The 16,763-nt window shown below is 30.6% G+C and overlaps 1 protein-coding gene and 1 long non-coding RNA gene across 2 annotated transcripts; both read left to right on the top strand.

Moving 5' to 3' along the window:
• Window positions 1–1,562: 1,562 nt before the first annotated feature.
• On the top strand, window positions 1,563–16,116 carry LOC117793755. The gene is made up of 2 exons (XR_004618308.1): window positions 1,563–2,257; window positions 15,846–16,116. It is a non-coding gene; the product is annotated as an uncharacterized LOC117793755 (long non-coding RNA).
• On the top strand, window positions 10,251–13,014 carry LOC117793751 (potassium voltage-gated channel protein Shaker-like). Its single transcript, XM_034634144.1, has 3 exons — window positions 10,251–10,536; window positions 10,723–11,037; window positions 11,669–13,014. The coding sequence occupies exons 1-2, from the start codon at window positions 10,335–10,337 to the stop codon at window positions 11,028–11,030; spliced, it is 510 nt and encodes a 169-aa protein (XP_034490035.1). The 5' UTR covers window positions 10,251–10,334; the 3' UTR covers window positions 11,031–11,037; window positions 11,669–13,014.
• Window positions 16,117–16,763: the final 647 nt, after the last annotated feature.

Below are 16,763 nucleotides of genomic sequence, written 5' to 3'. Positions count from 1 at the left end.
AGCTCAACTTTAGTAAACAGTAAAATCTCTGTAAAAAGTATTTCATACACACACAAAGAATCTCATACTTACACTAACACGATCACACATATACACAGAGAGAGAAAAGTAAACAAAAAGCATAGTCAACAAAAAAAAAAAACTGCCGTAATATTAATAACTACAATTTGTATAGTAATTAACAAAGAAAATAATTCAAATGTCAAATATGTATATGCTTTTTAACTGTGACAGATTTAATGCCCGTAACACAACCAAAATAATACAGAAACGCATACTACAAAAGTCACTAAAGATACACTACTCTAATCTATAGGCAGACTTGAGCTAATGATCTATTTGGCATTGTTGCAAAGCAATATCTACAGCTCGCAAAAAGAAATCTTAAACTACAAATCAACCCACCCATCCACCCAACCACCCAGCCACCTACCCACCCAAAACAACAACAACACTGAGACACACAGAGTAACTGTATAACAAATGAGAGCAAACCTGCTAATTTTCTGCTTAAAACTCCCCCCGAATAAAAACGAAATAAAAAGTACAAATATTCATAAAACACCAAAAAAAAATGTAACCAGAGTAAACATCACAACATTTTATCAAAAATATGAACTAAAGACAACAATAAAAAGAAAAAGAAGAACAACTGTAACAGCAAATAACTAAATAAGAAATAAATAAAACGACTGCAATTAAATGAAACTAATATTAATTTATTAAACTTAAAGTCACAGATCAGATATGAAGTAAAGTAAAACCAAAGCAAAAGCAAATAAAATATTTATAAAACAATGCAGAGAACGAAAAGGAAGAAAACGACGAAGAAGATGATAAGGAGAGGAAGCCAAATAAAAGAAGAAAGAAAACGCTCTTATGATTTTATAATAAAGCATAATATGTACGAGATGTTCAAGTACAATACATACATACATATGTATGCAATTGTATATTTTTTTTGGGTGTTGTGAGCTAATATCAATGTAAGCTCTATAAATAACAATGTGGATGCGAACTTGAGCCCAACAATAAACTAATGTTGCTTGCCGCAGGAGTAGCCCCAGGGATGTTATTCAGAATAGTTGAAATACTTTAAGCCAAACAAGTGTGTGTGTGTGTGTGTGTGTGTGTGTGTGAGTGTGTGTGTGTGTTATTGCTGACACTGTGACACGCCCACACACTCCCTAGCCATATGAAAATTTCGGATGCCGTCTACCAAAAACCAAAGAATAACTACGAAAATACAAAAAACCAAGTCGACTGAAACTATGCAAATACGCTTTAGCATGGATGTACTTATAAATTAATATCAACAAATACATATGCAAACATAAAGTATACCCATACAAATATTTAGTTATTTATGGCAATATATAAAGACAGAACAATTGTAAAAAGAAAACTGATTAAAAATAATAAGACGACCATTAATAAAAATAAAAATATTGATACTAGCTCAAGTGCTATCTTCGGTGTTCCGAATGCCAAATACCCTTGCAGCCAGCATTCTTTCAAGGGTATATCGATGCCTACGAAAATCCCTGTCAACTTACAGTTGATGTAATTTCAACTCCTAATTAAGGGGTAATTGTTTGAATGGATGTATTGCATTTAAAAAAAAGCCTTTCTGATCCGATTGTTTTACTATAGACAATGAATACAATGAAAGGAATGCACCCAATATTAAGGGGGGTATTGATGTAAAACAGAAGTTTTTATTATCAGTTTAACTACAAAAAACTGTAAGTAAATTCAACTAATCTTCGATTGATCCGATCGTTATGTAAAAATTTGATATTTATACCGTCTGCAAGGATATCACCTAAGATACACTGAAAATGTTTATTTGTAGGACGAAGCGACAATGGTATGATGAAGAAGCGTTCAAGCGTAAATATTAAGGCTTTGAAAACCGTCCACACACACACAGTAACACACACACACAGTAACACACACACAGTAACACACAATGCCAGAGACAAGGAAGCGCAGTACTTAAATGCTCACACACAAGGATACATCATATAAAGTAATAGTGTATAGTCGAATGAGCATTGACAAGACCATCGTGCTCTCCAACTACACACACACACACACACACACACACACATGCGTACATTTTGGCATATTTGTATAAACTTTTTTGAGAATGCCAAAAACGAAAAATAAAAATGAAACTACAGAAATGTGTTTTGGCCAACAGACAGGCTAAAAAAGAGCAGATATATCATTGAGAGAGAGAGTGAGAGAGAGAGTGATAGAGAGAGAGAAAGAGAGATAGAGAGAGCAGTGCAAGTGCAAGTGCAAGTGCCTTAAGGAACCCCACACATACTCGTAATGCGCCGGGTCGTGCCCTTCTCTGCGCATCTCACTGAAAACCAGATGCTAACCGAGTCCTATATCAAAACGGGCCCTGGCAAAACGGCAAGCAAACAATATTGGCAACAGCCATTAAATGAATAACTAACTAACTGAATAAAGCTACGACTAAAACACTCGACTACAATTCTACAAAACTACGCTACAGTTAACGCACGATAATGCGACTAAGCGACAGTCAGAGCAAAGTAACGGATATAGATAGAGATAGAAATAGAGATAGAGAGAGAAAGAAGTTACTCTAAACATAGATTCATATCAAGAAGATGCAAAGATTCTATATCAACTTGGCCAAGCTTTACTGTAGCGTACCTCTTCTCTGCTGTAAATACACTTAAAGCACTTTCCACTTTCGATGCAACAGCAAATTAGGTAAATAGTTAATTGATATTTTGTACAAAAGAAAGAAGAAAATTAAACAAAAACAAAACAACAGATAAACATTTAAATTAATAAACAATATAAAAATTAAACAAATGAAATTAATTCAATATGAAATATCATCTAATGTACTATATTATATTCTAATGTATCTAGTCGTACCAAATCCTGTATCTGTAAAATTGAACAAAAAACAACATCCAGGCATTTCAAGGCAAAACACCAACAAAAACAAACTAATATAAAAAAATTAAACATTTTTATTATTTAAAAGAAAAGAATTCGCTTATATAAACTTAAGTTTTATGATTTAGCGTAAAGGATTTTAGCATAAGACAAAATAAGAAAAAAAAAAAAAAAAACAAATCGACTCGTTGGAGTTCTGAGATTAAAATAAGATTTTTTTTATAGGCTTTAAAATAGACAATTGACTAAATGAAAAATGACAGCTAGCATGAATAACTACTTACATAGCATATATAGATCGAAGTATGCCGCGGGATTTAAAGCCGGCAATATGTTATTCATTTTGGACCCATTACACAACTTTGGTTATTCAAGAACAATAACAAGACGAGCCATGATAATTGATATCTAAATTTAGCAAAAATAAAATAAAATAACAATAAAATCTAAAATTAACAAAAACAAATTTGGAATAAATGTGTTCAGCGACAAAATGTTATTATATGTTTAAAAAAATAAAATGAATACCAAAATTAAGAGAAAGAATGTTAGAAAAGGCGGTAGCAAGATACCAAGAAGAAATGAAACAACACAAAAATTTAATTTAATTAAATTTAATTAAGTACATTAATAAAATTCTAAACAATTCAAAATTGTATATAAGTACATTTAAAGAATAGTAAACTAAAAATCCAGGCTTACCCTCCCAACAAATATATCAGTAATATTACATTGTATATTAAAAAAAAAAAAGAAAAAAAACGAATAGCTCATAAAACCAAAAAAGAGGAAAAACAAATTCAAAATAAAACTCAAAAGAAAAAGCAAAGAAAAACAAAACCCAAAAGCTGATCACTGAAATAAAAAAACGCTATGGAAATATGCGGAAAAAAAATGACATAACATGAATTTTTTTGTATTTTATTGAGAACAAAAAAGGAAACACTTTTGCCGTATAGAACTGTGTAACAGTTGCAATCCAACCTGTAAATATGTAATTGTAATTGGTTTTTGTATGTGTGCAGAGAACTTTCTTCGTACTTATCCATTTGTCAGTTCAAATCATGTACAATTTGTTGTAGTTTAACTGAATTCTTAGTTATTATCGAACAAATAAACTGCGCTCAAAATCTAATAGAAAAACACACACACACACACAATTACACATACTCACAGACACATTGAACGATTGTATATACATAGTCGCAATTCTTTAAAATATTTACCTGAGCTCAAGCTTCGGCTTCTCTAAACGTACTTATGTATTATGTATTACTTATAAGTTTTAATAATAAAATAGTATATCATAGCACAATCCATACAGCAGGTTGATAGCTACTTAAGATTCTACAAATCACTTAGTCTCTTTACTAGTTAGTACAGCCTCCATATGCTTATATTAGAGCCAACTTTCAAGTACCAAGTACACTCGAGTTTATTATCCACAATATTCAAGCCCATTCCAGAAAAGCGCTTTTGAGCACTAAGCTAAAGCATTTGGGAAGTTTGTCCATATCAACTGAATACTTTGTAGTTTTAAATGCATTTTTATCGTTTGATACAATCAAATGGGTATTTGAAATTAACTGACTCTGGTATATGTGTATGTAGTAGTGATGTAAATTCAAACATTGTATCGAGTTTTATATCGAAATAGAAATTGTCCAAAGAAAAAAGTATCGAGTTGCCGCTAAATGGGAAAATAATACATCGAGATTTCTCAAATAAACACTTTTTTCAAATTCAAAAACGCAAGTGTAATCTCAAAACTTTGGCATTTTTGTAGGCCATTTATTACGGTCGTTCATCAAAAATTGAAGAAATAAAATTAATTCTGCAAATTAACTACGATGATCGATCTTTCATGGAAATCGATTTAATCAACTCGGTAGATCGTAAAAAAAATCATCGAGTTGAAGTACTCGATAATCGATAATCGAGTTGTCGATATTTTTACATCACTAGTATTTACATAGGTAAAAAAAAAACAGCACTGTAGAACCAAGAGAACAATATGAGGCACACAAACACACACAAACCTACACAACAACACCCTCACAGCGAACTAGATGCAATTAGAGCTAAAAGCATTTTATTGGTTTTTGTAATACAATTTTGTTTAGAGACCTTTTTTTTATTAGAACTTTGTAAGCTTGAACTACGAGTACTAAAGTTACTCAGCTGCCTGCATTTAAAGAGCTATTTGAAAGACGAGACTACTTAATAAAACAATGAAAAAAGAGATAAAACGAAATGCGAAATGAAAAGTTAAAAAAATGAAGGACATAAGAAGCAAACATATCGTTGTTAATCAACTACGTATTAAATAAAAAATCGAAATTTACATATACATGATACAACCAACACGACAAGAAATTATAAATAACATAAAATATTTAAAGCGTTCACAAAATGAATACCACACATACATAAGAACTATATATAACAGCAAACATGATCTCAAAACGAATACAATGAGATTATGACATGAAAAGCAAAGTTAAAAAATAATAATACTATGAAAAAAAATTAAAAAAAAACAACACACAAAGTAAAAGGCGACACTCTGTTTTACACTCCTCGATTTCAATCCGAAACAATCCTTTCAAGTTTTCCATTACATTTAATTACATAATTAATAAAAAACAAAGGACAATTTAAAGTAAATACATATTTAATCTACAAGAAATATGAATACAAAAACGAATACTTACTAATCTACCTACCTATGTACTTACAAAACACATAAATATTACGAAAATATACTTAATACGACAACAAATCAAAAACCCTAACAAAAAATACAACACCAACAACAATAACAGACAACACTCTTTTCCATTCTTTATGAAAGAAACATGCTAACAAACAAAAACCAAAAACGAAACTAACAAATTTCTATTAAGGACAAAGACTGCAAATAGAGATTTAAAAATATATAAAAACAAAAAAACAAAAATTAAAATAATACTATAAATAATACTACAAATAAATAAAAGATATTAATAAAACTATATAAATATTTCCGACAAATTCAAGAAAATTTCGTTTGTTTATTTCAAGCTTACCCAAACATTTCAGTTCAAAATATTTTTTTGAATGTATTTTTAAGTATTGTGTAAAACTTTATATTAATTAACTTTTTATTACATGTATTTACAAAATTAATGTTAGTTTAGTTTAGTTAGATGCCCCACAAGACATTAAGAATTATTGATTACAGTCAGTAGTACCTTAATCTTAAATACCGGAAAAACCAAATGCTAAACAACGTTCATTTTGATATACAAAAGCTATAAAAAGACATTTCAAGCAAAATTTCCTCAACCAAACGCAACTACAATAAACAATAGTAAACAAAACACCAATAATTTATAAATAAATAAATCAGTAAAAAAAAATGGAAATACGAATTACAAGTGCAGCTACCGCATAAAACAAATATATAAATAATATCAAAAACTTAGTATTATGCATAATAAGATATTGTGACTACAATTAAAAAGAAAAGTAAAACGCATAAAACACATTGACACAAAAAAAAACAAAAACCAAGAAAAAACATAAAACAAAACCAAGAGAAATGTTGTTAAGATTAAAATGAAATGTTTTATAATCGTTATTCAATAAAAATAAAAATAATTAAAAAAAAAAAAAAAACAAGCATAGATCAAATAATAATCTACTAACATAAAAAGCAAGCAAATGCCGAAGCCAAAGAAATATTTATTGCAATTTGTTATCTAGTTACTTGCTAAGTATATTCACAACCTTCCCGTTTTAATTCTTATCTTAATGGTTAAGTAATGGCAATTTTAATATTAATCTAGTGCCTTAGATTATTTAAAGTAGAAATAATTTTTTCCCCCACATTGAACGCATGATAAGATACAACTATTTCGGATTCGAGTTCGGGATTCCCCTTTCGGTGTAAGCAAAGGTTTTCTGCTTTTTAGTTAGTAGCTTTAAGTTTTAAGGGTTCAACAACCTTTAACTTGTATATAAGAACAACAGTAATACTGTAGCATTGCCCATAACGTCAATAAATTGATCAATTAGCCAGTCCCATCATGCCTAGCTACAGACTGCCAGTTATATTTGTCCTTTAACCTTCCATTTATATCACCTACACTAGTATCTCTCTAATATATGTATATCATAGTCTAAAGCAGTTCAGTCGTATCATTTAGTGTTAGATTGGAAGTCAATCCTCTATGAATTATATAATGCTCCCCCCAAAACCCCTACAAAAATAAATATATATATATATACATATATATAAATATATATAAAAAATACCATCGATGCGACGTGTGCTGCATTCACTGAACATTGAGATAAGATGCGCTCTCTCTCCTCCTTCAGAAACGGTGAGTGTGCCCAGTTGTTCTGGTTGTGTAAACAAAAAAAGTAAAAAAAAAAAAAAAAAAAAAAAAAATGTGCCCAGTCATGTGTATTGTGCCTGTTATCGTCGTTATCGTTATCGTACTCGTATCCTATAATTGGCTTTGGTTCCCATCATACGCAATATACATAGTGCACTGTGGAAACGTGCACCAAAGTCTTTGATTTGTTATTGGAACACTTGCATATACAGTGTATATTATACATATGTACATATGTACATACATATATACATATGATCATATTGTTTGTGCGCCTTAATAAAAAAATAGCTGACTCGCTGAACAATTTAATTTTTTACTTATTTCACCCATCCATAATACTTATACATATATACATATGTACATATGTATACATGCATACATATATATGTACATATATCTCTATAATATATTTACTTAAATAACTGTACAAATATACAAATATTATATTAATGCTTTATACTTTCGTATTTTTATTTTATGTACCTATATCTCTTTTACTTTTTATTTGATATTCTCTTATCGGTTTTGTGGTTATTATCTATAACTGTAAGAAACGCTTCAGCGCTGCCTGCTGCACCCGCCGACATCAAATTCCTGCTACAGCTACAGCTACAGCAACCGTAACAGTAATAGTAACAGTAACAGTGACAGTAACAGAAACAGTAACAGTAACAGTAACAGTAGATGCAACAGTAACAGTAACAATAACAGTAACAGCAAACAAATGCCAGAGCTATCAGCAACAGCATTCGCAGCAAAACATCAAACAAAGCAAACGATTGAAAAGAATATAGAAAGAATATAAAAAAAATATAAATTATTAAAATGAATACTGATCAACTGACAAAATGAAAAAGAAAAGCGCCTGCTCTGGCTACGGCTACGGCTAAGGCTGAGGCTTTCGACGGCTCCTGCTTCTGCTCCTAAGTCCCGTTTCCCTGTGCTTCCCGATTCCGGTGCATGTGCGTTAAGTTGCTATAATCAAATAATTTGAATCGAGCAATCGATCAATCCCAATTACAATAAATAAACGAGCAAATCAATGCAAAATGCAGCAAGGCAATCAATACAAAAAATAAGAACAAAAATGAAAAGAAGTCGAAATGATAACTGATATGAAACCAACAAGAAACCGCTCGCTCGATCGCTCGCTAAAGCAAAGACAACAAATAAACAACAACAACAACAACAACAATAACAACAACACTTGGCGCACGCTTAGCACATTTTGCATCCACTACACACACACCAACACAAACAAGCACACACACACACTCAGACACAGAGATTAATTACTCGTAATTGATAACATATTCACACAGAATCTCTTGACTTTGTTTTATGATATCGTTTTTACGCTTACTTTTACCAAATACTCGAATGAGCATTATCCAACTACTTGCCTCCTACTTCAAATCGCTTAACTATACTTGAATTTAAATATATAGTTCTATATATACTTATGAATAAAAGCAGCAGCTACAATTACAACTATCAATTACCAATTACCAATTACCAATTACAATTACAATCACCGAAAGAACACCAACACCGATACCCATAAGAATCTCACAATATTCACAATTTTCTTCTTTACTTGACACAGTGAACAGTGATGAGCGCTTTAAATGACAATAGTGCAGCACTGTTAACGGTGACAGTGCAGCTCTGTTAATGTTAAGCGCTCTTCTGTTAGCCTTTTAACATTGACAGCTTGACAGTTTATTTGGCACATCACGAGCACCTAAAATTTTGTTGAAAGCACACAACAACAAAACACGCAAATATTAAATCAATCAATCAATTTATCACTCAATCAGTCAATCAATTAACACCCAAACATAGACACACACACACACACACACACACATATATATAGAGATAACACATACACATACATAGTATCTATCTATCTCTGTCTATCTAACTATCTATCTATCTGTATCATGCCAGTTACTAACTATATTTTCTTCAACGTATGTCGCTCTCTGCCGAAGATACACTGGAGTGCGTGCTTGGTTGATCAGTACTGATTTGATTTTGAGAATATGTAGTACTGATTGATCAGCAGCTAATCACTGATCAGATCTGATCCGATCGGATCTGGTTTGGTACCGTTTCGGTTCGGTTCAATTTGCTTTAGTTTTTCTATATAAGTTCATTTTTATGTCAAGTTTAACAGCGACGACGCCAAACGCCGGCACATTTTGTTTATTCCATTTTGGCAATACGCTTTCGGTTTTTTGTTAGCCAACTCTTTACATATAGCCAACTTTTCAGTTCTATGTTTAAGCGGTTCGGACGCAAGCGCAATTTATTAACAACAGCAATTTGCTTTCGATGTTTACATACCAATATACCAATACCAATATATCAATACCAATATTCCAATATCAATATGTCACACATACACACATATTCTCACACACACAAACACATCTACACTTATTACTATTTAAATACTTGGAGTTAAAAAATACATTTTTTGGGTTTGCTTTCTTCTGTGTTCCGTGTACTAATTTTTTTAAACTTGTATCGTTTCTAACAGTTATGTTTTTTGTTTGATCTTGACGTTCAGCTACTATTGTAGCCCATTGATAAATATATCGATATCTATTTTTATAACTTGTAACTCATTTCTATTTCTTTACCTTCTTTTTTTCTTATATACTTAAATATATATATAAATACTACCTTATTTACACACTGCGTTCGTTCTTCTTCTACGTTCTTCTTCATACCAAATCGACAACAACCAAAAAAAAAAAAAATATATATATATATAAAATAAAAACTATAAAAAAATAAATATATAAATATATATTTTTATGCAAATAAAATATATATTTCTATACCAAATTGAATCGAAAACAAATTTGCATATTTAAAAAATATCTAAATTCAAATAAAAAATTCCAAATAAATTAAAAAAAAAAATCGAATACTTCAATACTGCCACATGAAAAATGTGAATAAAATATGCAAACAAAAAATTAAATGATAAATAGGCCCGTCGGCTTCTGGGGCAAAATTGTCGGCTCTTTGTGCGTGATCGCTGGTGTGCTGACAATCGCACTGCCGGTACCGGTTATCGTCAGTAATTTCAATTACTTCTATCACCGCGAAACGGATCAGGAGGAGATGCAGAGCCAAAATTTCAACCACGTTACAAGTTGTTCATATTTACCTGGTGCACTAGGTACATATATATAACTAAATTACAAAAACGTTTGCCAAATGCCACGCCCATTCTATCATACCATGCCAAAGCAATGCTAATCGATTCCTTTTCTATATCATCCCCCTTTCCCGAAAAAAACGAAAACGCCCAACGTTATTTTCTCCACAAAAAAAAAAAAAAAAAAAAAACGAAACAAAAACTTAGGTCAACATTTGAAAAAATCCTCACTCTCCGAATCGTCATCGGACATAATGGATTTGGATGATGGCATTGATGCAACCACACCAGGTCTGACTGATCATACGGGCCGCCACATGGTTCCATTTCTGAGAACACAGCAATCGTTTGAGAAGCAACAGCTGCAGCTCCAACTGCAGCAGCAACAGCAAGAGCAACAGCAGCAGGGACTCCAGCAGGGACATCAACAGGGCCAAAATGGCTTGAGGAGCACAAACAGCTTACAGTTAAGGCATAACAACGCAATGGCCGTCAGTATTGAGACCGACGTCTGACTACTAGGTAAGTGACCACATAAATCATATAAACAACATTATTAAATGACACTAGCTGCCAAATTTGCATATACGATTTACCTTGAAAATTCAGTAAAGTAACATATAGCATGTAGCTGAGGGTATTATTACTACACTGATAAAAGTACGGGTTCTAAAATATACGAAACTGGTTTTTAAAATTTTTTGATTTCATATGTATTAGATACCATTATTTACTTGAGTTCTCAACTTTACTCGATATGCTGAGATTTTTCCAGGAACTATAAAATTTTCGAACAATTGTTCATATGGCAGAATTTCTCAAAAGATCAAAAAAAAATTTTAGTGTGCGAAATAATAAGTGAAAACTTAATTCTATCAAAAGAATTGCTATAATAATATTTTTATAACATATTTTATATTATTTTAAAAGGAAACATATATTCTGTTATATCCTGATATATTCTGTTATATCACAAAATAGATTGAACAACAGATCGTCAACTCCAGTAGCAAATTGCATCGAGATATTTGGATTAAATTGAACTTCAATCTATTTAATTTAACGTCAATAAAATGCACCAGCTAGTGTCATTTATAAACACGAATTTGAATCCGTCTTTGAATTATTAATTTTTTTTTTTTTTTTGGTACAGTCAAACAAATGGAAAATGGTCGAAGCTTGCGCAGTGAAATGTTACGTTGGATGCCAGAAACGTCATCAAAAGCAGTCTAATCTAGAATTTTATTAATAAAATAAATATTAAAATAATAATAACTAGTAAGCAGCGTAGTTGTAAATTAAACAGCAAATGTAAAACAAACGAACACACACAGACACACTCACACACACAGACACACTCACATACAACACATACAACATACACAAAGACACAGCCAGTTCAGCAGGCTTGATAAAGTAACATAGCTAAAAGTCAGGCTAGCGATATTTTTTTTTTTTAATATTCAACTTCGGCAGCCACAATTTACACAGCTGCTCAAAGAAGACCACACACACCAAAACACACAAAGAAAACCAAATAGAAGAACAAAAAGATAACTCAACTTGATACCTATGTTCAAATTTAGCAATTAACAACTAACAATCGTTATAGTCAAAACAAACAAAAAATTATAAGAAAAAAAAAAAAAAAAAAAGAAAAACCAACAAAAAAAAGTAAAGAAAAACCAAAAATAAGAATTATCTTAGTAGTCTAATCTAATTGGAGTTTCTTCCTTTCTTTAGAAGCTAGCTACAAAAACAAAACCAAAAACAAACAGAACAGACAACAAAGAAGCAACAATACATACAAACATACAATATCTCCTAATTTTATTTTCAACTTTAAATTACGCTCTATTATTAAATATTAGACAAATATTAGTAAAATCTAAAGGAACGAAAACAACAAAAAAATTACAAAATAAAGTCAAAAAGGATACAAAGAAAATTCAACAACAAGAACTAAGGCAGCGCAAAAAATAAGCAAAAAAAAAGAGGAAAAGCGATTGCGATTGACAACGTCCTCATCCTTGCTGTTCCAAAAGGAAAGTCCATATTTCGGTTTTTACTCTTCGATACTTATTGAAAATTGGCATTTATAGTGTAGTGAAGTTTTTATTTACAATTTGTCGCGCTGCCAGCAAAACGTTGCAGAATATGCGCACAAAGAAGAATGGAAAATTAGCAGGTCTCTCGGTAGATTAGGCCCGTCACAAACAGAGAGCAATTCTCGTAGACAAAAACGTTTGGTAGCGAATTAAAATATAAAATATAAAAAAAACATAAACGTCCGAAAAGTTCTCAATGAGAGAGGTAATACTGTACTCGTACAGTACAAATATTTATGTATTATAAAAAAAACTATCTAGAATTTAAGTAGCGCCCCAATTGGCATATATACATAACTAGATGAAAACTATGCTTAAGATGTGCACAGTCGGGATATGGGCGTTGTCAAGATACTATCGTCATTACACTAACACACACACACACACACACGACATTTATACATACACACACACATACACAAATACATGACAATGCTAAAACATCAAACTGCCGTTAAGTATAAAATAATAAGTAAAAGAAAAGGATTATATATATACGATTACATACATTAAATATATGTATATAGTATATATATTTGAATATATATTGATATTTATGTGTGTATATATATATATATATTTGTTTGTATGAATATATGTATATACATACATAGATATATGAATAAATATACATAACAGAACTAAACTGCTATTTTGTAAATAAATAAGTTGGAGCTGAAGCTGAACATATAGACATAGACATAAAACAAACCAAAAAATTAAAAAGAAACGTTTACAACAACAACAAAAAAGCTGCTAACGATACAAAAACAATAATTAAACTTAGCAAACTGCTATACAAGAAAAATCAACTACAAAGAAATGAAACGAACCACAACAACAACTACTCATAATGGGCCGTTGATCTTCCAAAAGACCCAACCCAATCCAAAAAAAAGCAAAATGCTTGTAGCATAAACTATCCACGTTTAGATCAGAAAAATTTCATAGACGTTGCTTCAGTTTTGTAGTTTGTATCTACATATATGAATGTATATATAAATTTATGCATATGTATATGTACGTACACTTTTTATGTCTCACATACTTAAGAACCCATTAACTGTTGTATAATTTCGAACTTATGTACTTTGTCTTCCTTTTGTATTGTATCAAATGCACTTCAGCATTTTTTTTTTACGTTCAATCTAGCGACTTCAACTTTTGTCAAATGCTCGCTAACAAAGCGAAGCAAATTGGTGGAATACCGACGAATAATAACATCAAAATGTAGGGCAAATTTATGATTCTAATTAGTACACAGACACACCCACACACACCGAAGGAACATGATTAACTACAAATATTGTAAAATGTAAATTTCTTGAGATACATGCATTCATATACTTCCATTTCAACTGAGGGCTTTAACTGAGAGGGACTGTAAAATTGATGTTTTTGGGGAAACAAAATTTTGTGTTTCATATTCAATATTCCAAATGTACGCTTTGCTTTACATAACATAGCATCAATTCCTTTGGACCATGGTAAACATCTCACGAACATACCAAATACGAACAAAACAACTACGCTGAAACAAACGCGTATTAATATATAGGAGTATATCTGTATATAAATAATATATAGATATGCATCTAGTATGTTTCTGTTAAAATATGCGACTGAATAAAAAGTTTTTAATTGATTTGCTGCTTGTTGTAATTAAGATGAATTTAAACAAAACGAAAAAATCATAATATTTATACTAACAAAACAAAAACCAAGAACAATTACTGTAAATATGTATAAAAATCAAGAAAGCAAAAAATAAACAAAATAAAAGAGAAAAACAAAAATGGCAAGAGAGTAAAATAAATCAAATCAATTTACAGCTTTGAATACCGTCCACACGCACACAGTAAAAGATTAAAGCAAATACATAGATAACCTCTGAGGAGAAACTATCATAAAAAAAAAAGAAAAAACAAAATTTTAAATAATAATTAAATCAGCAACAACAAAAAGAGGAAAAGAAAGAAAGAGCGAAACTGTAGAGAAAACATTTTTACGTATACTTAATTTGGCCTTAAGCATAAATATTGATAACGATGATGATAACTCTGATGCAGATAATGCAGATGATGACGTGCAAAATTTAGTTGTAAACAAAAGTTGAAGTAACCATTTGGGCGCCCATACGTGTATTTTTTGTATATTGGATAATATACTTATATATAGTTTGTATGTACCACATAGGTGCATATATATGTATATACACTAGAGTGGGTCAATATGTATGGAGTAAAATTAATGTACAAAGCGGTTATGAAAATCGTAGTTTACGATGAATTTCAAGAAGAATTGCCCAAGAAACCCTGGGTCTAAAATTAATATCGAGCTTCCACTTTTTTCGGAAAAGTTATACGTATTTCTTATATTGGTAATTGTCTGTTAGCGGGTCCTACATCTATACCAAAAAATTTGAAACCCAAATCGAGGGCGATTTTTGATAAATTTAGAGATAAGAAAAAGTTAGCGGTCTCTTTTCAATTGAATTTTAAATTAATGCAAAAAAACTTTTTTATTGAATTTTCTAAGAAACTACACAAAAGTTAAGACCTTCAACTAATTCTAATCTCTAAATTCATCATAATTTGGCCACTATCTGTTTTTTTTTTTTTCTTTGAGGTAAGTTCCACCTAACAGATAATTACCCATATTAAAAACACGAATAACTTTTCCGTAAAAAGTGGAAGCTCGATATTGATTTTACACCCTTGGTTTCTTGGGCAATTCTTCTTTGAATTTAACATAGATAACGATTTTCATAACCGCTTTGTCACGAAAAAAAATTGAGCCACTCTAATTTACACATTATAAATATATTATTAAATATTTTTTGACATATTTTGTTTTTGTGCATTAGTTTTTTGGTTCGGTTCCTGAGATGAGAGAAGAGTATAGTACAGCCAATTAATTAGACAAACAAATTGAGATCAATAAAATTGAAAAAATATGAATTATGAAAATATATGATACGCAAATAAATTATTATTAAAATATATATATTTACATATATATAAAGAAATATATATTATAATTATAAATATCAGCATACAATATACATAACAATAAAAATAAAAACATATCGTCTTCAAGTCATGCAAGAAATTTTTTTTGTTTTTTTTTTACAAGTAAATTATTCTAATGCTAGAGAAGGCTTATAATGTAGTAACAAAAGACAGAGAAAGTTAGATGCAAGTGTGTGCGAGAGAGAGAGAGTAGGACAGCAGAATGAGAGTGAGACAGCACTATGGTAGGGGAACAGCAGGTAAAAGAGCGAGCGAGAGAAGGCGAGGCGTTTGTCTGGACCACCGATTGGTCAGGCCAGACTAAAAAGTGATATAAATCATACATATAAAAATAAAATAACTTGCCAAAATAATTAAGTTTAAACATAATACATAATAACAACAAGAACACCAAAAAAAAAAATGATAAGAAAGCAACAACTGTGCATTCTTAATAACTAAGGATGCGATTAGTCTATGCCTAAAGTAAAAAAAGTTCAGCCAGCAGCAGCAAAAATCTAGTTTAATAGGCATTTTAATATAGGAAATCTTATTATAATAATTATAATAATACAGAATATTAATACCAAATACTAATGCTAATTCTAATATTAATACAAATACCGATACTAAAGCTAATACTAATACTAATGCTAATACTAATACCAACACTAATAATAATCACTATGGAATCTAATAATGCAACCTTCAAGCTGAGCTTTGCTATCAAGTAACAATTTCCAAACCGAACTACCAACAACAACAAAACCAATAAAGATACAAATAATAACAAAAAGTACTTATAAACAATATTTATCGTATAAAAAATCTTACCAATGAAGTTGTCAATTTGCGTTGCCTATTTTCAAATTTGGTTTAGAAAATTCATTAATAAAGAAGACTGGAATAATGCAAAAACAACAAAAGAACATTAATATACTTATATAGACATACATACATATTTATAAAATGAGAACAAGGTCAATACAAATACATATGCGAAGCGTTCGAAATGCTTTCGAATTATAAGCAAAAGGATACACAAAAACTACTTACTATAATAAACAGTCACGCATATTACATATACATACATCCCAACAATTGAAACCAGTTAAACTTTGATTTTGAT

Source organism: Drosophila innubila, chromosome X (assembly GCF_004354385.1).
Source record: "Drosophila innubila isolate TH190305 chromosome X, UK_Dinn_1.0, whole genome shotgun sequence".
NCBI lineage: Eukaryota > Metazoa > Arthropoda > Insecta > Diptera > Drosophilidae > Drosophila > Drosophila innubila.
This window is presented reverse-complemented; position numbering and strand designations above follow the sequence as displayed.

Coding starts and splice junctions, on each gene's coding strand:
- LOC117793751 (XM_034634144.1), top strand. CDS start 10,335: ATGATAAATAGGCCCGTCGGCTTCTGGGGCAAAATTGTCGGCTCTTTG. Junction 10,537..10,722: donor ATATTTACCTGGTGCACTAG/GTACATATATAT, acceptor ACAAAAACTTAG/GTCAACATTTGAAAAAATCC.